The 26,343-nt window shown below is 45.8% G+C and overlaps 2 protein-coding genes and 2 long non-coding RNA genes across 6 annotated transcripts; 1 reads left to right on the top strand and 3 right to left on the bottom strand.

The window, feature by feature from the left end:
• Positions 1–4,053: 4,053 nt before the first annotated feature.
• On the top strand, positions 4,054–13,001 carry Fcgr1a (Fc gamma receptor 1A). 3 transcript variants are annotated; one of them, XR_015661373.1, is made up of 6 exons: positions 4,054–4,112; positions 4,480–4,500; positions 5,575–5,829; positions 8,872–9,120; positions 11,285–11,424; positions 12,603–13,001. XR_015661373.1 is itself a non-coding variant. In NM_001100836.1 (6 exon segments), coding segments are annotated over 6 exon segments (1,062 nt in total). In that variant the 5' UTR covers positions 4,067–4,081; the 3' UTR covers positions 12,830–13,001.
• Positions 12,680–15,729, bottom strand: LOC147996424 (uncharacterized). The gene is made up of 2 exons (XR_015676574.1): positions 15,610–15,729; positions 12,680–15,489 (listed from the first exon to the last, which is right to left on the bottom strand). It is a non-coding gene; the product is annotated as an uncharacterized LOC147996424 (long non-coding RNA).
• Positions 15,730–18,595: 2,866 nt separating this feature from the next.
• LOC147996423 (uncharacterized) lies at positions 18,596–21,200 on the bottom strand. The gene is made up of 2 exons (XR_015676573.1): positions 21,113–21,200; positions 18,596–19,988 (listed from the first exon to the last, which is right to left on the bottom strand). It is a non-coding gene; the product is annotated as an uncharacterized LOC147996423 (long non-coding RNA).
• Positions 21,201–21,293: 93 nt separating this feature from the next.
• Positions 21,294–25,741, bottom strand: H2bc18 (H2B clustered histone 18). The gene is given in 1 exon segment (NM_001416314.2): positions 21,294–25,741. A coding segment is annotated over 1 exon segment (381 nt). The 5' UTR covers positions 25,690–25,741; the 3' UTR covers positions 21,294–25,308.
• Between the last annotated feature and the right edge of the window lie 602 nt (positions 25,742–26,343).

The raw sequence follows: 26,343 nt of genomic DNA, 5'->3' as shown, positions 1-26,343 counted from the left end.
TCTGGTAGAGCTTTTCTAACATTACTGAACACGAAGAAGCAGACAATTTCAATTTTCAAATAAGTTAGAAACTTATAGGACCGAGGATACAATTCAGCGGCAGATCACTGAACTTGTTCCAATTCTCAACACTGTTAAAGGAAAAAAAAATACCAGTCTTTAAATATAATTGTGATTTTGATAATTATGTGCAATTCTTTTCTTCTTTGTCCAAGTTTTAATGTGTGCCCACATGCTGTATGCATGGTTTTGCATATCTTTGGTTGGGTGTGCTGTGTGTGCACGTGCGTGTGACTGGGGCTGTGTGTGCACGTGCGTGTGATTACAGTGCAGAAGTTGACCTTCCATTTCTTTCATCACATTAGGTCGGAATTTCCCAATCAAACTCAGTGCTTGCCAATACCGTTGAGGCCCCTGGCTGTGCCTTCCGAGGCTGGATTAAAGACAGTCACACTGTCTGTATGTAGACACATGCCACATATTTCTGTGGATTCTTTCATGACTCCTGTGAGCATCGTGATTTTCATTGGTCATTAAATGCTAGACAGTGCTGCCTGGTTAGTTAGGATATGTGCTCCATGTTCCAAGTTCTTTCTTACATGGACTCACATGTGTGACAGTGGCTACTTTATATGGAAACTACAGATATTTATTAGAGAAAAGAGCATTTTATCCCTTCAGGTCATGGGGGTTTATCTCTCTCCCATACAGGTGAGTTCTTATCCCCCGTGTTATCTTGATCATTGAAACACTGTGACTTTAGAATTTTCAGGGGTAAAGGGGCCAGTGTTATATTCTGTTCATGAGGATGTGAAGGAGATCAAATGGTCTGCTTTTGAACTCTACTTCTTTAATGAATATGTATTATATATAATTCATTCTCTTTTCTATACCCCCCCACAAGTAATCGAATTGATAAATAATCTGACTTTGTGTGTGTTCTGTAGAAAAAAATCCCACGGGGTTGGGGATTTGGCTCAGTGGTAGAGCGCTTGCCTAGCAAGCACAAGGCCCTAGGTTCGGTCCCCAGCTCCAAAAAAACAAAAAAACAAAAAAGCAAAAACAAAAAAAAAAAAAAAAAAAAAGAAAGAAAGAAAGAAAGAAAAGAAAAAAAATTCCACCCAGATTTTCTCATCTGGGTTAAGTCTTGCTGTATAGCACTGGCTAGCTTCAAACTCACAAGCCTCTTGTCTCGACTCCCCATTGTGGGGTTATAAGTAAGCACCACCACTTTCAGCTCTGCTAGCTGAATGTGTCCTATGGAAATAATAATTAAAAAAAATTTTTTTTTCGGAGCTGAGGACCGAACCCAGGGCCTTGAGCTTGCTAGGCAAGGGCTCTACCACTGAGCTAAATCCCCAACCCCAATAATTCAAATCTTAAAGATATTGCAGTTCTGGTCATAATGGTTACAAATTAGAAATAACCTGTGCCTGAAGAGAAGTTGATGAAATAAATTATGTCACATCCACGCAGCAGAAAACCGTGGAAAGAAAACTGTAAGAATTATGAAAACAGTACTTGATGGACTCAGAACTACAGCTTGCCTGTCTGTCTGGGAACACCCTGAGCTCACTCCAGATCTTCTTTCTTGCTTTGATGTGTATCAACCAGCGATCACACTGTAGCCATCTTTAAATCTCAGTGAGATGCAACAACGGGCATTTATTTCTCATGCTAAGCTTGTAGATAACTGGGGCAACTCTGCTTCAGTCTACATGACTAATGCAGATGGCTCTGTGCTACGGTTAGCTAGCAGAGAACTCTCTAGCAGTGATCACAGAAGCAGCTGTGTGAGAGAGACAACTTTATGCTTTTGGATCTAAGTTCTGATTTAATGTAATGTTCCCATCCACGTTTCTTTAGTTAGTGGAAACCAAGTGGGTGAGTCACAGTTGCGAGTCAAGATGGTTTTAGATGCATAGCTCCACTGGGAAAGCTATCCAGCAGTTGGGGCCAAGGAATACCACCAAGTCACATTTTACAACAAACTTCACACAAGAGATTTAACTGAGAAGGAAAAAAACCCAGACCAGTAGCAGCCTGGGAAACTGAGGCCAACACAGGGTTTATATAGTGTTGAAGGGCCGTGGGTGGAGGAGGCTTGGGAGGAGCTTTCTGAGTGGTCTGGGATTGGAGGGATTATGTGGCCCAATCTTGGGCCAAACTCAGGGATTGGTGGTGTTTTTTTTTTTGTTTTGTTTTGTTTTTTTGGTTTTTTTTTTCCTTTAGGGCGGGGCCTGGCCGCCCTTCATCCAGGAAGTCTGGAAGGCAGGACCTGGCTGCTAGATCTCCTTCTCTGGGGAGCCTGGCCATTTGGGAGCCTTGAGTGTTTAAGAAGTTTACAAAGTATACAAAGTTTACAGAGGGAGTATCTGCCTAGGGCAGGGCCAACAGCAATCTTTGAACTCAGTCTACTTTCTTTTTCTCCGCTAACAGAATCCCTAGAATTGTGAGTTAGACCTTTAGAGCTCTCTAAGGGTGACACTGAGGGCACAAAATTTCTCATTTGAACCTTGAAACTCCTTCCCTACGGATATTCTTGTAATGATATTTATATTAAGTGTTGCATTTCTCTGGAGTTAGCCTAAATGCTATAAATCCATAGTAATTTTCTGGAAGATGGCTTATATATTATTGACCTCACTTTTTCCTAAAATGAAAGGCTGATTCTTTCTGTGTGCCCAGAGGAGCAGAGACTTGCTTATGTTTTTTTTTTTTTTTGGTTCTTTTTTTCGGGGCTGGGGACCGAACCCAGGGCCTTGCGCTTCCTAGGTAAGCGCTCTACCACTGAGCTAAATTCCCAGCCCCGAGACTTGCTTATGTTAGGGGCACTCTTTTTCCGTGACTCTCATACAGACTGACATAAGAAATCTCTGGACTTAAAGGATAAAACTATCTAAACCTTGAATCAATTTCTAAAGTGCAGTTTTGCCATAACTATTCCCTAAGAAATAGAAATAGTAGTGTAAGACTCTCAGAGAGAATCTTCCCTCAGGAGGGAGATCCTCAAGCCCAATGACCAGTCCGAGTCCACAGGCTGCAATCAGCAAGAGGATTTTTATTGATCAGGATACACAGGTATCTGTGGGCGTCCCAGTCAATTCGGAAGACTGGCGCGCCTAGCAGAGCCAGGGTGGGCTTTTTATAGTATTTTGGGGAGCAGAAGCAGGCTTACAGAAGCAGATGCATGGTTACAGGGATGTGATTGGTGGAGTAAATGAGGCATACGTGTATGTTACTTATTTTGGCTATAATCATAACAATGAGTTAGCAAAAAGTACATGGTGGTCGGGTCTCCCGGGGGGGTCAGGGACTGTTTCTTTTTCCCCGCCAGGTGGCCCATGGAGCAATGCCCATATTTTAGTCTAGTTTCTGCATTTTGTTTTCTTTTCTGGGCTATTTTGTCTAAATGTTGGGTCAGCTTGTCCCACATATCTAAAAACTTACTTTTTACTTCTATAGTTGAGGGCCTTGGGCTTGTACAATTCCCTTTCTGGGAGGGGGTCTTTCAGTAGGAGAAAATAACCAGAATAGAAGTACCAGTAAAAGTTTAGATTTGGATTTTCCATTGGGTTCTGAGCATTCACAACTCAAAACAAAAGAAGCAAACTAAACACAGCATTTGAAAGAGAGATGGGCTGAGGGCGCTGAGAACGAGAAACCATGCTTTATGAAGCAGCGGTGTAAAGCTGGGAACAGTGCTGGACCCTTTTCATCCTACCCTTTGGGAGGCAGAGTGAGAGGCCAGCCTGGTCTATATATGAGTTTCAGGGTATCAGAGCTGCAGTAAACCACACAAGGCTGTAATCCTAGCATTTGGGAGATAGAGGCAAGAGGATCTGGAGTCAAGGTCATCCTTGGCTACACAGCAAATTTGAGGATAACCTGGACTATAGGAGACCTGTCAACAGAGGGGGAAAAAAACTAAGGATGTATTTCCCAGAAAAAGGAACACGGCCATAATGCAAGTAGGCAGAAATGGCAACTTCCTTCCTCTTTTCTAAACTTGGTCCCTAGCCCCAAGTAGAACCTTTTTATGTCTTGCACGTTACATGATTCTTACCAGCTTGGAGGTGACATGTGGCTTCTAACGACTCTGCTACTTTGGGGTAAGTTTGGCTAAAGGAGGCTTGCTGGGGGATGTGACTTCTCGCCATGATGAGTCAGCACTTTCTGTCACCGTCTGGCATGTTAGCCTAGAACTCTAAAGACTGCTCATCAATGATCAGATAGCTTATTGGTGCTTAACTTCCAAAGGATGGGAAGGGAGCCTCTGGCGGCACTGAGCCTGCAGCCTCCATCAGAATAAAGAGAGCATCAGGAACAACCATTCGTTCTGCTGGTGCTTGACTTTGGAAAACAGGGACAGAAAGGGTTCAGATGGTCCTGGGAGGCGACAGGACCTCTCTTCCCAGTCTGCATTTTGTTGCCACCATTTTCTTTCACCAACTGATCTCTGTCTCTGGTCTCTTGCAGTTCCAGTTGGTGGGCAAGTAGGTGAGTGACCGCTCTCTTATCCTTCCCCCTCTGCTGCTTTCCTGTTTTCAAAAGGTGGCTTCCATCAGCCTGGAGGGAGGAGCACAGGGGAAAGACAGGCAAGAGGAGGATTTCTCAGTTGCAGTCTGCATTTAGAGTGAGTTTTCTGCAATGCCGGTGTTTAAGGTTTTTGTCCAAAGTTTTCTGAGCAAACTCTGGCTGCTCAACGAAATGCCTAGTGCAGTGGTTCTCAACTTCCTAATGCTGTGACCCTTTAATACAGTTCCTCATGCAGTGGTGGCTCCCAACCATACAGTTATTTTCTTTTTTCTTTCTTTTTTTTTTTTTTTCCGGAGCTGGCTACCGAACCCAGGGCCTTGCGCTTGCTAGGAAAGCGCTCTACCACTGAGCTAAATCCCCAACCCCATACAGTTATTTTTATTGCTGCTTTATAACTGTAATTCTGCTACTGTTATGAATCGTAATGTAAATATCTGTGTATTCAGATGGTCTTAGGTGACACTGTGGAAGGTCATTTGACGACCCCCCCCCCCCCCCCCCCCACACACACACAAGGGGTTCGAAACTCACAGGCTGAGAAACGCTGGCCTAGTGAGATCAGAAAAGCACAGAAGTTTAGAAAACCAGAAGCAGCCCTACTGGACTGGATTCTTAGTGCCCCAAATCTGTCCTTTTCATAAAACAGCAGAGACAGGTTTTTCTCCTCAGGAGATAGGAAGGCTTCAAGGGCTTGAGCCTCTGTTGCCAATGGAGAAGTGCTTTCCTGCTGCCTCCCCTCCCCCACAGTCTAGAGCTGAGTGTAGGGAAACTGGCTTGAGGCCAGTTGAGCCCAGTTTGAATTAGTGGTCTGAAACCCACTAATTAACATGAGTGCTTTCATCACCGACAACCAAATCCAGATCAAATAACCTAGACAAGCTCCCGCAGTCCGGGAATTTAAAGGCCCGCTGGCTGCCTGGGCTCTTAACTTGCTAATCTTTTTAAACTAAGGCATTTCCCCCTCTGCTCCCAGTAAGACTTCACCAGTTTAACTCACTCAGGGGTCACATTGTTGTCTGTCTCTCTGTTCTACAGTTAATGCCACAAAGGCTGTGGTCACCTTGCAGCCCCCATGGCTCAGCATTTTCCAGGAGGAAAATGTCACTTTGTTGTGTGAGGGACCTCACCTGGGAGACAGTTCCACAAAGTGGTTTATCAACAGCACAGCCATTCAGATCTCCACACCTACCTATAGCATCCTCAAGGCCAGTTTCAAGGACAGTGGTGAATACAAGTGTCAGACAGGTCTCTCAATGCCAAGTGACCCTGTGCAGTTAGAAATCTACAGAGGTAAGCATGGTGTGGGGCAGGAGGGGTGGGGAACTCAAGGTCTTTCTTGGCGTGGGTGCTAGAGTCCTGTCTGTCTGTTTGTCTGTCTCTGCCTCTTTCTTTCTCTGAGCATGTATGTGAGACTTAATCCGAGTGAACATATCAGCATTAAGAACCTACCAGGTCAATGGAGTCAGGGTAGTTAAAGCATTACATCAAGGCCCTGTTCGCCCGCAGCAACACAGCTGGATCAGTTTGAGATACAAGGTCTCAAGAAAAATCTCAGCTTCTAGTATTTTATCTCTGTTCAAAATTTCTGCCCCGGCTTCTCTAACTTCACCCACAGCAGTTCTTGTCTGTAGTTTTCCTTGTGTTATTCTGATTGTGGACACTGGGATGACGTTGTGGTTTTAAATTTATATTTCTTTGCTGATTGTGTATTGACCACTTTTAATGTGTTTATTACATGTCTTTATAAAACCTTTACAAAGTCCTCGAGGAGTCTTTCGTGCCTGGGCGGTGGTGGTGAGGCACATCTTTAATCCCAGCACTAGGGAGGCAGAGGCAGGCAGATTTTGGTGTTCAGGGTGAGGAAAAAAAAAAAAAAAAAAAAATATATATATATATATATATATATATAATTCCCCCCCCCCCCCAGGACACCCAGGGCTACACAGAAAAACCCTGTCTTAGAAAATAAAACAATAAAAAAGATTTTGTTTCTTACTTTACTTATGTGTGTGTATGTATCTATACGCCACATGTGCATACATATCCTTGGCGGCCAGAAGAGGGTGTTGGATCTGAAGTCACTGGCGATTGTGAGCTGCCAGGCCTGGGTTCTCGGAACTGAACTGAGGTCCTCGAGAATGGTGGTTCTCAACCTTCTTAATGCTTTGACTCTTTAATGCAGTTCCTCATGCTGTGGTGATTATCAACCACAAGATTATTCTCATTTCTATTTCATAACTGTAATTTTGCTGCTGATACGAATCGTAAAATAAATATCTGATATGCAGGGTATCTGGTGTGCAACCCCTGCCAAAGTCTTTTGATCCTCAAAGGGGTCCCGACCCATGGGTTGAGAACCCCATGCTCTAGAATGCGATCAAACAAAACTGCTGAGCCATCTCCCTAGCGCCTTGGACAGGATTTCTATTGCCTCCCCTCTCCCCTGTGCCCCATTAGCTCACAGGAATTCTTTATATATTCGGGGCATTCTCAAGTGTTGGGAGTTTCTCTGCTGCTGGCCTTTTCAATGTTACAGGGTCAGGTTTTCCAGCCCCTCCCCCCAGCCAGGGAACGAAAGTTCTTGATTGTCATCTAATACACCAGGTTTCCTGGTCACTCCTCCCCAATCCTATTTATAAAATGTTTGGCCATGGTTAGGCAACAGTGGGAGATTTCACTGTGGTTGCTTTGACACTCGGGAGTTTCAGTCAGTCTGGGATAAGACACTAGGAGTTAGACTGTCCCTGGTAGGCAGACAGAGGAGCCATCTAGACTTTCAAGATGGATGGTTTACTCCTTATCCTCCTGGTCTGAGACAAAAGCTTCACAGGTTTAAAAAAAAGAATCTGAAGGACTTTATTCATTTTTTTTCCCACCAGTTGGGCCCTCTGCTGAATGACCAGCCTAGAAATTCAACGGGATCTGTATATGCTTATATAACAGTTGTGGGGCAATCAGCTGCCAATCGTAAATTAGGAGAGGAAGACTGACTCACCGAAGACTTGAAAAAACAAACAAAAAGCAGCCTTTGAGAAGAGACTGAGAATTTTAGCTCCCTGTGTGTGCACAGGCTCTGGGTGTGCTTGCCATGTGTGCAGAGGCCCTCTCTCTGTGTGCTTGCCATGTGTGCATTTCCTCACCTGTAATAATGCCTCTTCCCCAGCTGATGCTTTCTGCTGCGTTCACAAATTTCCCTGCTGCCATCTATTTGTTGCATTCAGCTTTTCCCCACCCTTTAAGTCTGTAACAGACAGAACCTCTTAGAGACCCCAGGACCAAAAAAGTGAAGCTGGTTGGTGGGTCCAGGTTCTAGTCGTGTGACTCAGAATGAATGTCACTTTCCTACTCAGAGGCAGTAAGAATGAGGGCTGATCTTTGAATAGGAAATTAGCAAGCTATGTCTAGATCATATAGTACAGCTAAAAGCTGTATCTCATGTGTTTTTGATATGAAATACCCTTATTAAAGGTTAAAACCCCCCACATTTTCCCATATATGTAGAATCTAGCCAAAAACATATGGAGATGAATGTACATTTGGGTACAGTATAACATACAGATGAGAAACATTAGGGTTCTGTCGAGGAAGGACAGAACACAAGTAAAGGACACATGACATGAAAGAGGGCAGAAAGCATGTTGTTTTTCTTGTTCTATGTCTGTCATGAAATTTTCACTTTTGTTGATGGATAGGTGCATACAAATAAATTCTGGGGGCTGGGGATTTAGCTCAGTGGTAGAGCGCTTACCTAGGAAGCGCAAGGCCCTGGGTTCGGTCCCCAGCTCCGAAAAAAAGAACCAAAAAAAAAAAAATAGATAAATAAATTCTGTAGTGCCAGTATACAACTCAAGTGTCAATCCCCACAGCTGCCATTTGGAATGGCTATTCCAACTGTATAAAAGTTCATTGAGATATTGAGACTTTGAGTCCGGTTAATTTCAGTGTCTATTTTTTACTTGCGTTTTGATAATTTCATAAGGAGATAAATCAAAATCTTCTACTGTGTTTCAGACATAAAGCAAAGACATCCGTGTGTCTGTCTGAACAGTGCAGGGTGGTTTCTTGGTTGGGGACAGGAATTGCAAGAAATTGCGTTTAGGAGGAGTGTGGCAGTGACTGAGAAGATAGGGGGCGCTAGCGCGCACAGCTGCTGGCAAAAGTCAATTTTCTTTCACCAGCACTGAGCGCTTTGAGAGCGAGACAGGCCTGAGCCATAGTGGAGATTGGGGTTGGAATGTTTCAAGTAAAAGATATAAAAATCCTCAGGGTCAGGATTTGGCTTCCTCACATTTCCTCCGTCGCATGCAAACACTGTGGACCCTCACTTTTCAGATTGGCTGCTACTCCAGACCTCCCACAGAGTCCTCACAGAAGGAGAGCCTCTGGCCTTGAGGTGTCACCCGTGGCAGAATAAGAAAGTGTACAATGTGGCTTTCTATCGAAATGGAGAATCCCTTGACTTTTCTCAAGGTTCAGAGGTCACCATTCTGAAAACCAACCTGAGTCACAGCGGCATCTATCACTGCTCAGCCATGGGAAAAAAACTCTTCAAGTCTGCAGGAGTGTCTGTCACCGTGAAAGGTATCCAGTCTAGATAGCAAGAGTTACAGTTGTAAGGACCAGAAGAGCCACTACAAAAGTATCTACAGTCCTCACTTAAACTTACAAAGGAGGGAGCTGAGTCCTCCTACGAGGCAAACAACCTCCCGGAAGGCCACCCAAGATCGCTGGCTGTAGGGTTGTGGGTCCTGCGTCCGCTCCGCCACGGCCGCTCTGGGAGGTGGGACGCCGGAGTTGACTGCGCTTACCCGGTGCTGTCGCCTAGCAGCTGTTGGGTTGTATGGAAGTCCCGGGACAAAGCTTTGGGGTGGAAAAGCTCACGCTGAGGCACGGGACGCCTGGAGCTGGTTCAGGGGTTGCTGGGCCTGCGACAAGGACCGGCCGTCTGGTTCTCGGGCTCTTGGGCATCCAGGCGCTGCTGGGGGCCACTGAAGAGCTGAGAATGGAGTGGGGGTCCGCAGGCTGGATCTAGCCTGGGGCAAGGGAAAAGAGGGGAGCTCCGACTGGTCCTGCGAGGAGATCCTTGGTTTGATCAGGCGGCGGATTTGGGCTTGGTGGAGGTCGTGGCTAGGAGCATAGACCGCGACTCTGAAGGCAAAGGCTTCATGGCTTCATGCTCCATGGCTCCCCATGGCAGATCCTAATGAAAAGAGGCCGTCCATGGTTTTAAGGCATTTATTGTCGTGGTGGAAAGTGGATGAGTAAAACCGTATCCCACTTCTCAGGCTGGGCCTGAGATTAAATACCTTTTGCAAGGAGGAGTGTCTGGGAAGGAAAGCTTATTGGCTAAGACTCCAGGCCTCTAGGTACCTCATTAAAATGGAGATCTGTCTTGAGCCTACATGACCACGGGTCATGTCCTCTACATGGGGGTGGGAGGGCTGGCTTGGGGCATTGCCCTTATGTGACTGATGGCCACAAATCTGGGGGGCGGGGGGCTGCGGTTTGTGACAGGGTCCTGGTTCCTGGAACAGATGAAACTCTTCCATCCCTTCAGGGTCTTCAGGGTTTCTAGCCTTAGCTCAACTGGGAACCAGACTGCCTTTCTTGGTCCCACAACTGGCTGGGCTAGCCCAGAAGTGAAGTCTCAGCATTGCTCTTTTCAGCATCCACAGTGGCCTGATAGTGTCATAGTCAGGGGATAGTGACTGTCCCCTTTATCAACTTATTTTAGCTCTAAAGCCAGAAACTCAAAGTAATCAAGAGTTTTTTAAAAAATTCATTTGGGCTGGAGAGATGGCTTAGTGGTTAAGAGCACTGACTGTTCTTCTGAGTTCAATTCCCAGCAACCACATGGTGGCTCACAGCCATCTGTAATGGGACTAGATGCGCTCTTCTGGTGTGTCTGAAGACAGGGACTGTGTACTCATATACATAAAATAAATAAATCTTTTTAAAAGACCCAGTTAAATCTCACGAAACTTCCATAGAAATAAAAGCCAGAAAGACATTAGGAACCAGTTATGTTTTGTGTTTCTGTGTCAGAGACCCTGTAGCCCCCCTGGGTCCCCTTCTCTTTAAGCATCTTTAAAGTAGTTTTCTCTGTTCAAGCTCCACAGGGTCTTCGTTCCAGTTCTTTCCACAGCTTACCTTCTTTGTGTTCAGGCTCCCCAGCAAGGTGTTCCTGTCCTAAAAATAGTTCATTTCTAGGGGTTGGGGATTTAGCTCAGTGGTAAAGCGCTTGCCTAGCAAGCGTAAGGCCCTGGGTTCGGTCCCCAGCTCCGGAAAAAAAAAAGTTCATTTCTGGGGGGAAGAAATTGTTCCAGCTTCTCTTTTGAATAGCACAAGGATCGAATGACCTAGCTGGCGAGCGGGTCTTAGTGTTGACTCTGGGTGGATGCTGATGTGGGACTCATGGCTCCGATATCCGAGGTGTGCTTGTGTAAATGAGAAGCCCCTTAGCTGGAGGCCACAGTCAGGCTTTTAGAAATTATGCCTCTCTTCTGGCAATAGGGGAAACCCATTCTCCTGAGGATAAAGGGGAGTCTCATGAAAAGAACAGTACACAGAATGGAACACCCTGTCCCCTGTCAACTTTCTCTTTAGAGCTATTTGCCACACCAGTGCTGAGAGTGTCCTTGTCATCTCCCTTCCCGGAGGGGAGTCTGGTCATCCTGAACTGTGAGACAAGATTGTTCCTGCAGAGTCCTGGCTTACGGCTTTACTTCTCCTTCTATGTGGGCAGTAAGATCCTGGAGGACAGGAGCACATCCTCCGAGTACCACATACCAAGGGCTGAAAGGGAAGATGATGGATCATACTGGTGCGAGGTAGCCACGGAGGACGGCCGTGTCCTTAAGCGCAGCACCAAGTTGGAGCTATTTGGTGAGTGAGAGGGAAGTGGGGGCCCCCTTTCCTGCTGTGGGGCTGGGGTTCACTCGGGCTTGTAGTCCAGCCTGGAAGAGGAACACCTCATGTGCAGGGCCTCAGCTTCCCTCAGAACCACAGCCTTCCCTGAATTTCATTCCTTTCCTTTCCTCTCCTCCCCTTCCCTACCCTTTCCTTTATTCCTCTTCTTTCCTTTATCTCATTTTCCCTCCTGTTTACGTCCTTCATTTTGTCTTCCTCCCTGCAGCCCTCTCTCACTTCCCCTTTGCTGCCCCCACTCACTCGCTACAGAAGATATTAGGATTGTCTTAGCGTCCATTACTGTGATGAGACACCATGACCACAAGCAAGTTGGGGAGGGAAGGGTTTATTTGGCTTACACTCTACAGCACTATTCGTCATAGAAGGAAGTCAGGACAGGAACTCAGACGGGGAAGGAACCTGGAGCTGACGCAAAGGTCATGGAGGGCTGTTGTTTACTGGCTTGCTCATCGTGACTCATTCAGCCCGATTTCTTAAAGAACCCAGGGCCACCAGCCCACCCTACCCACATTGAGCTGGGCTCTTCCCTAAAATCACTAATTTAGAAACTAGCTGTTTTTTTTTTTTTTCCTTTTCTTTTTTTTTTCGGAGCTGGGGACCAAACCCAGGGCCTTGCGCTTGCTAGGCAAGTGCTCTACCGCTGAGCTAAATCCCCAACCCCAACTAGCTGGGTTTTATGGAGGCATTTTCTCAGTTAAGGTTCCCTCTTTTTAGATGACTCTCGCTTATGTCAAGTTGACATAAAAGTAGCCAGGTCAAGGGTGCACTTTTTGATTCGATGAACTTACATTAAAGCTTTACATTTTGTCCTCAAAGACAACATAGTCCCCTTGCCTGTATCTGACTGGAGTGGAGGGTCATGAGTTTCTAGAACTAAGACTCTGGCAGGAAAGAATCCTCAAACTTGCTTCAAGCAAGCATTAAAGACATAGAAATAGCAATGGTCCCTCAAGTTCAGGTGTGACATTCCCAAGGATCCTGCTCCACCTAGAGGGCTGATATGGAACTGCTGGAAGTTTCTGTCCCTTGAACTTACTCTCTGGGACAGACAGCTTTCATCAATCTGTCTTTTCCTTCCAAACAGAACTTGGCTGGATCGCTCCACTGTCTCAAGGATTTCTTCTCTCTTTCAGGTCCCCAGTCATCAGATCCTGTCTGGTTTCACATCCTATTTTATCTGTCAGTGGGAATAATGTTTTTGGTGAACACAGTTCTCTATGTGAAAATACACAGGCTGCAGAGAGAGAAAAAATACAATTTAGAAGTCCCTTTGGTTTCTGAGAAGGGGAAGAAAGCAACTTCCTTTCAGCAAGTTAGAAGCGATGACGTGTATGAAGAAGTAACAGCCACTGTAAGATAGGCCACCCCAAAAGAAGCTCCTGAAAGACCTCAAAACTCAGGTGACCCTGGACCTTAGCAGCCTGAACCACTTCCTCTCTGTGGCAGTACCGTGGCACAAACTTCCCAAACTTGACCCTGAAACTGTGGGACCAAGGCACACAACTCTTAAATAAAGCAAATATTCAGACTGACTCCGGCTAAGACAAGCTGGGTACTCAGACATTCGAAAGGAGACCCTACACCAAAGGGATCTTAGAACATGTGGAGTCAAGTCACAGCAGGGGATTGTCGAATGTTTGACCTTATTGAGCAGGGAAACCGGAACAGTAGGAAGTGAATCCCACAGGAACTCCCCCACTCCACCCAGCTGCTCCAGACAGGACCCAGCTTTGGAAGACTCCAGGCTGAGAAATGCGGAACTAGAGCAGGGGTGAGATTCCTGCCCAGAATGGAGAGCTGTGCCTCCCCTCACAGGGTGGATGGTTTCAGGGAAAGGCCTTCCAGGGGACAGCCTGTGTGTTAGGGGACAGATGCTGATACAGACAGCGCCTTAGCCTAGGCTAAAGCTGGACTGACCGGTGGTCACCGTGAGGCACCTGGATTAGTGTCTTCCTTCCCACTGTCTCTCTTCATGCTCCCTCCCCAGGTTTGCCGCCCACATCCCTCAAAGGACATAGTGGCAGCAGCTAAAGAGTGAGGTTTCAAGCAGTGATCCATCCGGCTAACCTCCCTCAGGTCCGGAGACCTACCCCACTCCAGGGGCCTTTCCAGGCAGCCTGCATGTGGTGCCTTAGCAGAGCTATGGTACGAAGGCTTTTAGCTCCATTACAAGCTCTATTTTAGCTCTACTATGACAACCAATCAGGACCCTCAAGTCCCTCACTGGGTTGGTCTCCAGCCTACATGTACCATCTGTGAGACGGAGACTAGAATGGGGCTAGAACACTGGCCAAAAGTTTAGAAGACACTGCTCATATATGTGTGCCACAAATGCCCTGTGATCACACTAGGAAGACCGAATCCTAGAAACAAGGAATAGATCATGTCTCCACTTACTGTCACTGGTAAAGACCTCCTGAAGGTCTTGGTGCTTCACATCCCTGGGACTCTAGGGTGAGCCATGCTAGAGATCCTAGTCCTCAGAGTGGGTGTGATAGCCTGAGTCTCACTTGATAAGAACCATTAGCAGATACCAAGGATATTTTGGCAACTTAACAAAAGAAAGCATTTAACCGGGGGCTCGCTTACAGTGTCAGAGGGTGAGGCCGTGACTGTCCTGGCAGGCAGGCTTGGCACTGTAGCAGTAACTGACAGCCTATATCTTACAGACGAATGGAGGCAGGGTTGGGGGGAGGGAGACAGACTGGGCCTAGCCTGGGCTTTTGAAACCTGAAAGCCTGTCCCGGGTGACAAGAGCACACCTCCCAGTCCTTCATAAACAATCCAAACACTCAGACATATGAGCCTTGGGGCCATTCCCATTAGTGCTGCTTCTCCAGAGGACCTGAATTCCGTTCTCACCGCCTATGTTGGCAGCTCTTTCTTTCTTTCTTTCTTTTTTTTGGTTCTTTTTTTCGGAGCTGGGGACCGAACCCAGGGCCTTGCGCTTCCTAGGTAAGCGCTCTACCACTGAGCTAAACCCCCAGCCCCATGTTGGCAGCTCTTAACAATGACCGCCTGCAGCTCTGGCTCCAGGGGTTCTGACAAGCACAGGTATGTACACATAGACACATGGATAAGAATAAATCTTAATAAAAACAGCCTTACGAAGACGCAGCTCGGGGTTGGGGATTTGGCTCAGTGGTAGAGCGCTTGCCCAGGAAGTGCAAGGTCCTGGGTTCAGTCCTCAGCCCCCCTCCCCCGGGGGGGGGGGGAGCCGCAGCTCTTGTCTCAAAGGGATAAGCGGTAGCCTATCATGGGGTCAATCTGAGTGAGCAGGGCTGTGAATACAATGTTAGGATACTCCAAATCCCCATGATTCAGTGCGGCGACAGTTGGAAGAAGAGGCAGGCAGATCACAGTGAAGTGATCTCTGCTGTAGGTATCAGATGCTGTGTGATGACAGTAGTAGCCTTTGGGTTGGTGGGAACCAAGTCTCTGTACCTTTTGTATTAGGTTCTCTAGAGTTACAGAACGTATGGAATGTCTCTATATATTAAGGGAATTTATTGTGATGACCTGACAGTCTGTAGTCCAACTTACTCAACAATCGGCAGCTGTGAAGTCCAAGAATCTAGGCATTGCTCAGTCCCATGAGGCTAGTTGTTTCAGCTGTCTGCTGTGGACGTAGGTTCCAACAGATGTGCTGGCAAGTCAGTGCAAGCAGGTGAAGAAGAGTGAGTCTTCCTTCTTCCAACGTCCTTATGTAGGCCTCCGGCAGAAGGTGTGGCTCAGATGACCGTGTGGACCACCACGCCTGGATCTGGGACCTGCTTTGTTCCAGGCTGACCTTGAACTCAGAGGTCTTGCCTCTGTCTCCTGGGATTAAAGGCATGCTCTACCTTGCCTGGGCTTATTCTTTTCATGGCCGCTATGCCTCAGATCTCCATGCCAAGATCCAGGTCAGAAACTTGAATCTCCCAGCCTCAAGATCTGGATCACAGGTGAGCCCTCCAATTCTGGATCATAGTTCATTCCAGATAATAGTCACGTTGACAGCCAGGAACAGCCACCACCTTTCTAAAGAATTTATGTATTAGTCACAGAGATGTTCTGTCTTAGAGTTTTATTGCTGTGAACAGATAACCTGACCAAGGCAACACGTATGTGACAGACAACATTTAATTGGGGCTGGCTTACAAGTTCAGAGGTTTGGTCCGTTATCATCAAGGCGGGAGCGTGGCAGCATCCAGGCAGGCATGGTGCAGGAGGAGCTGTTCTACTTCTTCATCTGAAGGCTGCTAGGAGAAGACTGGCTTCCAGGCAGTTAGGAGGAGGGAGTAGGATGGCTCGCCCACTCTAACAAGGCCACACTCTCCAATAAGGCCACATCCCGAAATAATGCCACTCCCTGGACCAGTTATATTCAAACTACCACGTGTTAGGTCACAGGCAATGAATGACTAACAGGCCAAGAGTCCAAGAAGATTTTGGCTCCCACCTAACGTTCTAGTTCTTCACAGCCAGCTAGCTTTGTAGATGGCTAGCATGGGTGGGGCTTTTTCCTAGAAACTTCAGTTAACAAAAGATCACTTCCAAAGCACAGTCTGAAGTTTGGGTTCCCTGCGGTCTTGTCTTTCTTCCTTGTGGTACACCAGTGTTCATCCCAAACACTCATAGTCAGTTTTCAGAAAGTCTGAGACAATTAAATAGCACACGGACTATTTATAAAGCCTCTGGAGTCTTACAGGACCCCTTTGCTCAAATAATACATTTAATGCAACCATGTACATGCATGTGGGTGCACAGGCGGGCTCATCTGCGTGTGTAGAAGGCCAGAGGTTGCTTTCTGGTGTCATTTCCTATCACTTTCCACCTGATCTTCCCAGACAGCCACCCCCACTAGAGCTAGCCAGCAGCGCCCCCTCCAGGATAACTCCCATCCCTGCACCACTGGGGTTACAGACAAGCCTTGTCATGCCAGTCTCTTAGGTGGAAGCATGAACTCACTACACCAAGCATTTGACCTACTGACCCTTGTCCCCAGACTGATGATTTATTTCTGTAGTGTGTCCGTACGTTGGATGTGTGCATGCGTGTGTGTGGCATGTGCACACCATCATGCCCATGTGAAGGTCAGAAGGCATGAGCTTTGCTGCACAGCAGATATTCTGGAGACTCTCTTAGTGTAGGAAGTGGGAAGTGCAGACTCTCACTACTATGTCTGGCTTTCCATTTCTATGTCTGGGGATTCGAACTCAAGCCTTCATGCTTGTGTGATGAGTGCTTTTACCCAGTCATTTATTTTAAAATAATTTATTATTTTTATGCACCTTGGTGTCTTGCCTGCACGTCGGTCTGTGTGAGGGTGTCAGATCCCCTGGGTCTGAGGTTACAGATAGTTGTAAGTTGCCATGCGGGTGCTGGGAATTTAACTGCTGAGCCATCTCTTCAGCACCAAGCCATTTATTTTAATTAATAAAAACAACAAAAAAATAAATAAAATAAGTAAAAAAAAAACCCTAAAATCAGCAATAGCAAACAAATAAAAAAACAACAGCAAAACAAAAACAAAAAACAAAACAAAACAAAACAAAAAAAAAAACACAAAACCAACCAAAACCACTCACATCTGATGCCATTTGGTACCAGAAAGCAAGCTTGATATTTCTGAATGATCTAATTTAATAGCTTGTCATATCAGGGGCTGTACATAGGTTATAAAGCAAAGTATTACCTTTGCTCTAATATGCAAGGGACCGTCTTTCTTTCTGATTGTACTTTTGTGAATTAGTTATTGTTGAGGAGTCTGGATCAAGTTGTTTTTCTGTCAGTTAAAGAATTAAGAGGTAGCTGAAGAGATGGCTCAGTGGTTAAGAGCACTGACTGCTCTTCCAGAGGTTTTGAGTTCAAATCCCAGCAACCACATGGTGGCTCAAGGAGGATCCCAGACACAGCAGCAGAAGCAATGAATGAAAACCACTTTTATTAAAGGGGTTTTCTTTTCTTTTTTTTTTAAATTTATAGAATACTTTATTAGTTTTTGTAATCAAACCCACGTATATAAGACCTTACATATTTAATACAGTGTGTTACCCCTGTACAAATGGAAAAAACTTAAGTTCAACATTTCTAGACCAATATGGCTGTTAATTTCTGTACAGTGCCAACTCAACACAGTAAACGGGGATACTTTTTTCCAAAGTTGACAGCACAGGTAAAGTTTCAAAAAATTCAAATTATATATCTGTATATATATATTTATATTTATATAAAAAGATTAAAGGGGTTTTCTTAATTAAAACTTTTATTAAAGGGAAGGGAGCTCACACACACACACACACACACACACACACACACACACACACACCCCACGAGCACACATCCTGAATGCTTGTGCACACACGTGTGGCACACCAGCAAGGCAGCCGCTCACTGGAGTCGTTTGTGGGGTAGAATTTGACGGGGATCCCCTTTCCCTGTTTAGGGCTGCTCAGTTTAGACAAAGAAATAAAACTGGATTCTGGAGGTACAGGTAGGAGGATCAGAAGTTCAGGTTGTCCTTGGCTACGTGGTGAGACCCGGCACCCTTGGCTAGATGCTGATAAGCCCGGAGTTTTAGATAAAGTCAAGGTCAGGCCTCAAGCTTACTTGAGCAGCATGGGGAGTGTGTGTGAGTAGCTAGTGGGGGAGAAGTCTGCCAGTCTTTTGTTTCAAGTTGCCAGGCCTTTGCCTCTGGTCAGAGGATGAAAAATAGGCTAGAAGTTTCCCTGTTTGTTGTTGTTGTTATCATTGTCTTTTTGTTTTCGTTTTTAACTCTGTCTGTGGCTCCTATCCATCTGTCCATCAGAGATCTGTCTTAACTCCTCCTAGTCCTTCGTAAAGACTTATATCTTAAGGTCAGGACTTAGAATTTCTCTGGTTATCATTAGAAATAAAAGCACGTTGGCAAATGACAGGTGGCTTCACAACTTCCGGGCATTTCTCAGTAGAGAGAGCTGGTAGTTACCCCATTTGCCCATTACTCCACACATTTCCCTATTGCATGCAGGTGTGCTCAGCCTTTTGGACATCGTGACACCTCCCAATCAAGTTACAAAACACAAAGGAAGGAAATGAGGGAGGATTTAGAGCGTTAGTAGGCAGGCACGTAGTGGGAGGTAACAGACAATGGCAAACCACTTGCTTTTTATTTTATTTTATTTTATTTTTTTTAAAAGATTTATTCATTTATTATATATGAGTACACTGTAGCTGTCTTCAGACACACCAGAAGAGGGGATCGGATCTCTTTACAGATGGTTGTGAGCCACCATGTGGTTGCTGGGAATTGAACTCAGGACCTCTGGAAGAGTAGTCGGGTGCTCTTAACCACTGAGCCATCTCTCCAGCCCCTTACTTTATTTTTTATTAAATGCTCCTGACCTGAGACAAAGACCTGAAGACCAGGTGGGCTTTTTCTCCTGCTAGCAGAGGCAGGCAGCTCAGCCCAATTTCAGGGCCCGACTAGTAACATGTTTATCTAGAAATGTGGGCCTATCAGTTTCTCTGTCTTTATTCAAACTGACGAACCCTAAATTAGGGGATCCCTTTAAAGATTCTAAAGCCTCCCACCGCTCCAGGAAAGGCCGACTTCCTGTGATCACCCCCAATCTGTCTGTGTGCTGTGCTCTATGTGCGCGTGCTTTTCCTTACCCTAATAAAAACCTTTCTTCACCGGTTGATTCTGACTGCTGTGTCTGAGATTTACCCCTTTTCTACCTGCTCCACATTTTTCCTGCCTTTAATTTTTTTAACTAGCAGAAAAAGCAAACTCTAATCAAGACCCCCTACCTAGACAGATAATATAGTAAAAGAAGGAAAATAGAACTTAGGGGCTAAGTGACTCTCTGGCGCCATCGCGTGGTCACCTGCGCACAATGCAAGCAGCACGCGGTCGTGTCATCCTTGCCAATGCTCGGGGACCCACGTGACACGAATCCTTCTCGGCGGATTCCTTCAGTCTCCCACAAACCTTGCGATTAATTGCTTTCCCCTAGCCGACAAGAGTGGATTGATATCGGCTGGGTCTGCGAAAGCATAAAGCGTGTAGAAAAGGGTGGTGCGTGTCCGATTTCCTCTGGTATAGGGAAGGGCCCCATTCAAAGCGCACCGTAATAGTGGTTTATTTCGCATCTGCTGGAGAGCAGCATCACGAGAGGCTCTCAGTCTTCGCGAGTGCGCAGCTGCAGAACTACCCAGCTCAGCAGGCCAGTCTGATCAGTGCGCTCGAGCGCCCACGTGCCGACCTCTGGTGGCCGCCTTTGGGGATCGCAGCTGCTGCTGCGGCTGCCGGGGAGCAGATTCAAAATCCCGCCTAACCCGAGGCTCTGGCGGCAGACGCCAAGGAGCAAGTAGGAGAAGACTTGCGATCTCTGTCTCCTCCGAGTCCAGCATGGCAAGTTCCAACATTGTCGGAGCTAGTTAGGAAGGAAGCCTGGGTCAGCCGAGCCAGAGAGCGGGCAGGAAAGCAGCCCAGTGGATCTTTAGTGCGAAGTTTCCAGAGCTGAGAACAAGGCATCCGAAGGGATCTGATGTAGCTGGTGGGGAGGAGAGTGGGTTCACATGCCTTTTTGGGGTAGGAGTGGTGTGGTCGTGGGAAGTCTTCCTTCCTAGAGCAGTGCAAGAAGTTTCTTGGACCGTCAGGGTCTTGTAGTTAATTACTAGGCCGCCCATGCCTCAGTACAAAGCAGGCTTAGGAGGCTGGATCGGTCAGGGGTTGTCATTTTCCAGGCTTGCTAATAGAGAACCGCAAATTCATTCTCAGGGGAGAATCTAGGCCCATTTTACAAGGCGCAGCGATTTCTAGCCCGCTTTGGGGATAAAACCAGAGTAGCCAAATCCATTTGGGGACCTTCCATGACTCTTTTGAATTTACAGATTGTCCCTAGGAGGGGCCTATGATGTACCCTGTGGTTCCAAGTCAGAAGAATGGAGATATTGTGGGTAGCTGGCCCTCAGAGGTATTACAGGCTTAACTGCCAACTCAGAGATTAAATCAGGGAGCTGTAGGAAACTAATTGGGGAGCCGGAGTGGGAGGAGGAGCAGCTTGTGGAGTTGGGACTTCTGAGAAATGGTCACATTTACAATATTTTGGAGGAAGGATCAACAAACTTTTCTAAATTCACTAACAGGAAATGTGAGAAGGGTAATGGTGGAGGTCAGAGTTTTGACTCAGAACATTAAACCTTCTAGTTACCGCGCTGAGGAGCAAGTTGGAAGAAGAGGGCAGGAAAGTGGAAAGAATTCTGGATTAGTATATTACTTGAGATTCTTTTTAGACAGTCTTGTGTATCCCTGGCTGGTCTGGAACGCGCTCTATCTAGAGACTATTCTGTTAGTGCTGGGCCTACGGGGGCGCACTGCCATGAGACAGTTTGTGGGGTGATTGAGCCCAGGACTTCCTGCAGGCTAGGGAGGCGCATCCCACACTGAACTGAAACCCCATCTCCCTTAAGACTCATATTAAACCTAAGTATTACCGTTAAAGCAGTAGTTTGAGTCTAGAATGCTGGACCCCAGAATAGGTGACAACCATCAGTTGAACGGACAAGTGCACATAGAAAGTTGAAGAATCTAATCTTTTTTGGTCAGTAAATTTTAGAGGTTGGGCAGAATCACAGTGAAGAATTTGATAAGCCACTATGGTGGGCACATACATACCTTTATTTCCAGTACTTGGGAATGATCTCAGTGAGTTTGAGGCCAACCTGGAGTACAGGGAAGCCAGAGCTATATAATAGAGACCCTGTTTTTAAAAAAAACGCAAAAATATGAACAAGATAGAAAATATTTGATAAGGAATTGCCAGGGAGGGAGGAGAAAAAAGTCTCAACGATGCTGGTTTTGATTATTTAATATTTAATATGGAGAAGGACTTCAGTAAACCTACAGATCTGTGTTTGGGGGAGGGGCAGTCAAGGGAGGATGGACAGACATGATGCCGACTTTCCTACCCATGCTAAGGTAGCTCTGCTTACTTACGTCATTGTTCATATTTTACAGTAGTGCTAGAACGTTCCTTCTAAAGAGACTTGTTAGGACCATTCCTACATCTCCCATTTGTGTGAAGTGGCACTGGCAGAATCTTTAGAGGTCATGTCTCATAAACTAACTCCCAGAAAATTGTATATTAAGGTTGGCAATGAGAAGTCTAGTCTCTTTCTCCTTCCCCATTGGCCCCAACACTAGTACGAATGTAGACAACTTGGGACTCCATAAGGCTTGGGGTTTGGGGAGTAGTTCCACCGGCCCAGTGCTTGCTCAGTGTTAGTCCTCAGCTCTGCTTAATCCTCTGAACGGCAGAAAACCAAGCATAGAGCCACACCAGCATTAGGGAGGCGGAGGTACGAGGATCGGCAATTCAAGGTCATCCTCAATACTTAAGGAGTCTCAGGCCAGCCTGGGTAGCAGGAGACATGAGAGTATAATAGGACTGGTTAGTACACAGTTGCTCCAAAGCTCATAGCCAATAAAATAGTTTGCCCTTCTTCGTCTTGCCCACCAGGAAGGCACAGAGTCAAAACCAAACCAACAATGAACCAGGCAAAGGGCTCATTGATTAAGAACAGTTGCTGCTCTTAGAGAGGACCCGAGTTCAGTTCCCAGCAATCACATGATGGATCGCAACCATCTGTAACTCCACTCCCAGAGTGTCTGACATCCTTTTCTAAACTCCGTGGTACCAGGTATTCATGCAGATACAGACAAGACACTCGTGCACAGAATTCAAAACAAAAGCCCAAGCCCCAAGCTCACAGCATTTACAAGTATCTTCTGCATCTAACCTCATTGGCTATGCACTTCATCTCCTTCAGTGTTGAACTCACAGGGGATTTGTCAGAGAAGTCTTTGTTTTTATTGGTTAATTCAGTCTTGGTAGACTGGGGAAGTCTGCTATCCTGCTGATTCTCAGATTTGCCCTTTCTACTTCCCTTTGTTTTTTATTGTTCTTTTTTCGTTAAAAGTTTAACCCATTCTAGGGTTGGGGATTTAGCTCAGAGGTAGAGCGCTTGCCTAGCAAGCGCAAGGCCCTGGGTTCGATCCCCAGCTCCGAAAAAAAGAAAAGAAAAAAAAAAGTTTAACCCATTCTAACTTTCTCTTAAATCCTTTTTTTTTTTGCCAGCCTGTGCCTCCTCCCCGTTCAGTGACTAAAGGTGTGCGCCACACCGGCCTTTAAGTTCATTCCAAACCTATGAACCAACCAGACTCCTCGAACACCACCCCTGCTCCCCTTATTCCTGAAGAACAAGCAGGTCTTGTTCTGAAATCAACTTTAACCTGTGTACTTTTTGGTAAATAAAAAAAATTGTAGAGTATGTGTTTGTTATTTTGTAATCAGTGAGTGGGCCCTTTAAAAAGTGGTGGTCAGTTTTGACCAATGTTTAATGTAAACTTTTCATTTTGAACACAATATAGTGTAGGTATGAGTTATTAGTCTTGTGAGGTATGCTTTCCAAAATCCTTATAACAACGTGGTCACTTCCTGAAGATTGTGTGACCATTGCTAGTATTCCCGATTTTAAGATGAGGAAGTGCATTATTAAGAAGCACAGCAAATGAAACCTCCGAGAAAGTCACAGGACGGCTGGTTTGTCGCAGTAGTGTATGCACGGTACCCTGACCCACACAGAGGCCTTAGGAGTTATCCTCTCATATGTACAGTATCTCTCTGTAGTGTCAGGGATGGTCTGTGATGTAGCTTTCTTGATAACTGCAACTCGTATGGGGGTCCTTAGCCCTGTGGACTCAGTCAACGCTTAGAATCCCAAATACAACTTCTGGGTTGTTTTGAGGTAGAGTGTCACTATATAGCCTTGTCTGACTTAGAGCTCCAAATGTAGACCAGGCTGGCCTTAAACTCATGGAGATCCACTTACCTTTGTCCCCCAAGTGCTTGGACTAAAGGCTTGTGCCACCAGACTCAGCCAAATACCATTTCTCCCTGCTAGGAAGTTTCTTTGTTTTGCTTTGTGTTTATAATCTACCCAACCTGGCTCTTCTCAGAACTGAACCAGAACCCTCAGTAATGCTCCTTTTCTTTAAATACACATCCGACCATTACAAATAAGATAGACTTGGCCAGACAGGGGGTGGGTGCTTTTTCCTGTAAGCAAATAATTAGGATTCAAATTTTACTGTGAACTCTCCTAATCCTAAAAAAAAAAAAAAAAAAAAAAAAAAAAAAAAAAAAAAAAAAAAAATCATATTTACTTATTGTGTTTGTGTTTGTCCCCAGGACCAAACTCAGGTCATTGGGCAAAGATACCTTTACATACTGGGGCATCTTGCCAGTCCTAAAATTCTATCAACATCTTTTTATTTTTCATCGGAGGTATGGGGGTAAGGAATGGTCATTTAGAACGATTTCTACCACCTAATGTCTGGAAATCAATATGAAAATATAAGTCGCTGTTTAGATTCTTAAAATGACTTGGGGGGAGGGGGAGTCCCCAACAAAGGAATTGACAGGCAAACCCTTTGGATTTGTCTCATAGAGTAGACACCTCAGGAGAAGAGGTGCCCCTGGATGATGTAACCCCAAGGCGCCTATGTATTAGCCCGTTATTCACCGCACCCTTTCCTGTTTATTATTCTCCAGGAGTCCTGAACAGGCCAAATCAGATAAAATACAGTATCACAAATAGCAGAGATAAATTATAGGTAGTTTCTTTTTGCTTGGTTCCCTTTTGTGTTAAATCATCAAAATTCAGAAATGTCAATTAGAAGCTGAGGAGAGTTTACTAGTACTTTTTGATGAGAATTGTTTGAGACAAGATTTCTTGTGTTGTCTTGGTTAGGACATAGCCCTGGTTATCCTGGAACTATCTCTGTGGATCAGGCTTATCTTGAACTCAGAAGTCCAATTGCCTGCCTCCCCAGAGTGCTGGGCTATCTTTGGCTGTAAACTATTACCAAGTGTGGCAAATATCAAGAATCTGCTTCCTAGAGTGCTGGGATTAAAAACACCAGTCATCAAGTATTAAAGCCCACTATCTCCTTAGGGGATCAGAAGATACTTAGTTTCTACATAATGACAACCCACAGATCTCAAGGTCTCTCCAGAAACATGCCTTATGCAGTAAGGAGGTAAACGCAAGACACTTAAGAGAATTAAATCTGTACGCACACTTGTTGGAAGTGTGCAGGAGGCACAGTGGTGGCTGCACTGCTTCCTACCCCACTATGCCCTGGCAACTGCTTGTTACAGCTGGTACCATTATCTCATCTAACCCTAACCAACCTAGAAACAGCTCCACTATTTTCTTACTGGAAGAGAATCAGAAAAGTTAAGAGCCCTCAGCCCTTGGTGAAAGGTGCAAGATAAGTCTTATTCCCGCTGTGTATACCATCTTTAGTACTCAGTGTTTAAAAAAAAAATGAGTCTGTGTTATGAACACTCAAAGCGGTTGAAGCTGGGCAGCGAGCGGGAGTTTCTGAAGATGACCCTATTGAGTATCACTTGGGATACTTCTGTCTGATGACAATAGTTGGCCCATATGATCTAGGTAGAGTACAATCCTGGGTGCCTAGGGCAGTGAGACACTAGCCCCTGCTTGGAATCAATCACAGGAGATGCCGGGATTAACTTGGAGTAGGCTTGAACAGTCTAATGGGAAGATAGTTCCCCGGCCATAAATTTACATCTCACCTCAATCTGATACGTGATGAGACAACCTCCACCTCACCTTACACTTTGAAACACTCGATATTGCAGTGTTGCAGGGTTAGACTCACGACCAGACCTTACCTGCTAGACCATACAGGCCCTTAGTGATTACAGCCCTTTCTTCGAGAACTAAAGTGGCTCTGAAAAGAGCCTTTTGGGTAAAGCCGATCAATCACGTCTTTGCTGCACCTCACTTGGAGCTGGTGTACTTGGTCACAGCCTTGGTGCCCTCCGACACAGCATGTTTAGCCAACTCCCCGGGAAGCAGCAGACGCACGGCCGTCTGTATCTCCCGGGAAGTGATGGTCGAGCGCTTGTTGTAATGCGCCAGACGGGAGGCCTCACCTGCGATGCGCTCGAAGATGTCGTTCACGAAGGAATTCATGATACCCATGGCCTTAGATGAGATGCCGGTGTCCGGGTGCACTTGCTTCAGCACCTTGTACACGTAGACAGAGTAGCTTTCCTTACGGCTGCGCTTGCGCTTCTTGCCATCTTTCTTCTGGACTTTCGTGACAGCTTTCTTCGAGCCCTTCTTTGGAGCAGGAGCAGACTTGGCTGGATCCGGCATTTTCCTCCGCGTTTAGAGACTCACCGTAAGATGGACGAGGCAACTACGGACTGTTACATCGCGGCTGGTTATGCGGTACTTATAGAGCTTGTATGCAAATGAAGGTTCTCACAGCACTCCATTTTTATTGGTTAATTTACAGCAGTGTCAGCGTCAAGGAGGCGGAGCCTACTCAAATTGACTCTAGTTGCGAGCCTTGGTGGTGCTTAGAGGAAAGTCTTCCTAGCCAATCGTAGCGTTCTATTTCATGTTAGCCAGTTAATGAGAGTCGCAGTTTTACCTCAGCTGTTCTTTATGTCCTTTTCACTCACGAATCCTTAAGACACCAGGTTGAAACAAATTAATTTTTCCTTTCCTTAGGTATCACACTTGGAATTTTTAAGTTGAATTATTTCCTGGTTCATGGTTCTGAGAACCTAATTCTAACCCCTTTTCCGGATTGGCTCATCCTTACATAACAATGAGCTCAAAACCAGCCTAAGCTGAACGAACATGGGAGGTTTCCTGAGACTACTGGAAATTGTTAGGCCTGACACACTGGAGGGCGTGTATTTATGTCTGACATTGAAAAAAAAAAAATCAAGTGCAACACACAGCTACTCTTATTGATAACGTAGGTGGCTCTGAAAAGAGCCTTTGTTGGGATGAACCAGA

This window comes from Rattus norvegicus, chromosome 2 (genome assembly GCF_021556685.1).
Source record: "Rattus norvegicus strain SHRSP/BbbUtx chromosome 2, alternate assembly SHRSP_T2T, whole genome shotgun sequence".
Classification (NCBI taxonomy): Eukaryota; Metazoa; Chordata; class Mammalia; order Rodentia; family Muridae; genus Rattus; species Rattus norvegicus.
Note: the sequence above shows the minus strand (reverse complement) of the source record. Positions and strands in the feature narration are given on the sequence as shown.

Excerpts from the sequence above, each read along its gene's own strand:
- Fcgr1a (XM_087619837.1), top strand. The coding sequence starts at position 5,793 with ATGCCAAGTGACCCTGTGCAGTTAGAAATCTACAGAG. Across the intron at positions 5,830-8,871 it reads GCAGTTAGAAATCTACAGAG|ATTGGCTGCTACTCCAGACC; the intron begins GTAAGCATGGTG and ends CTCACTTTTCAG. Across the intron at positions 9,121-11,145 it reads AGTGTCTGTCACCGTGAAAG|AGCTATTTGCCACACCAGTG; the intron begins GTATCCAGTCTA and ends CTTTCTCTTTAG.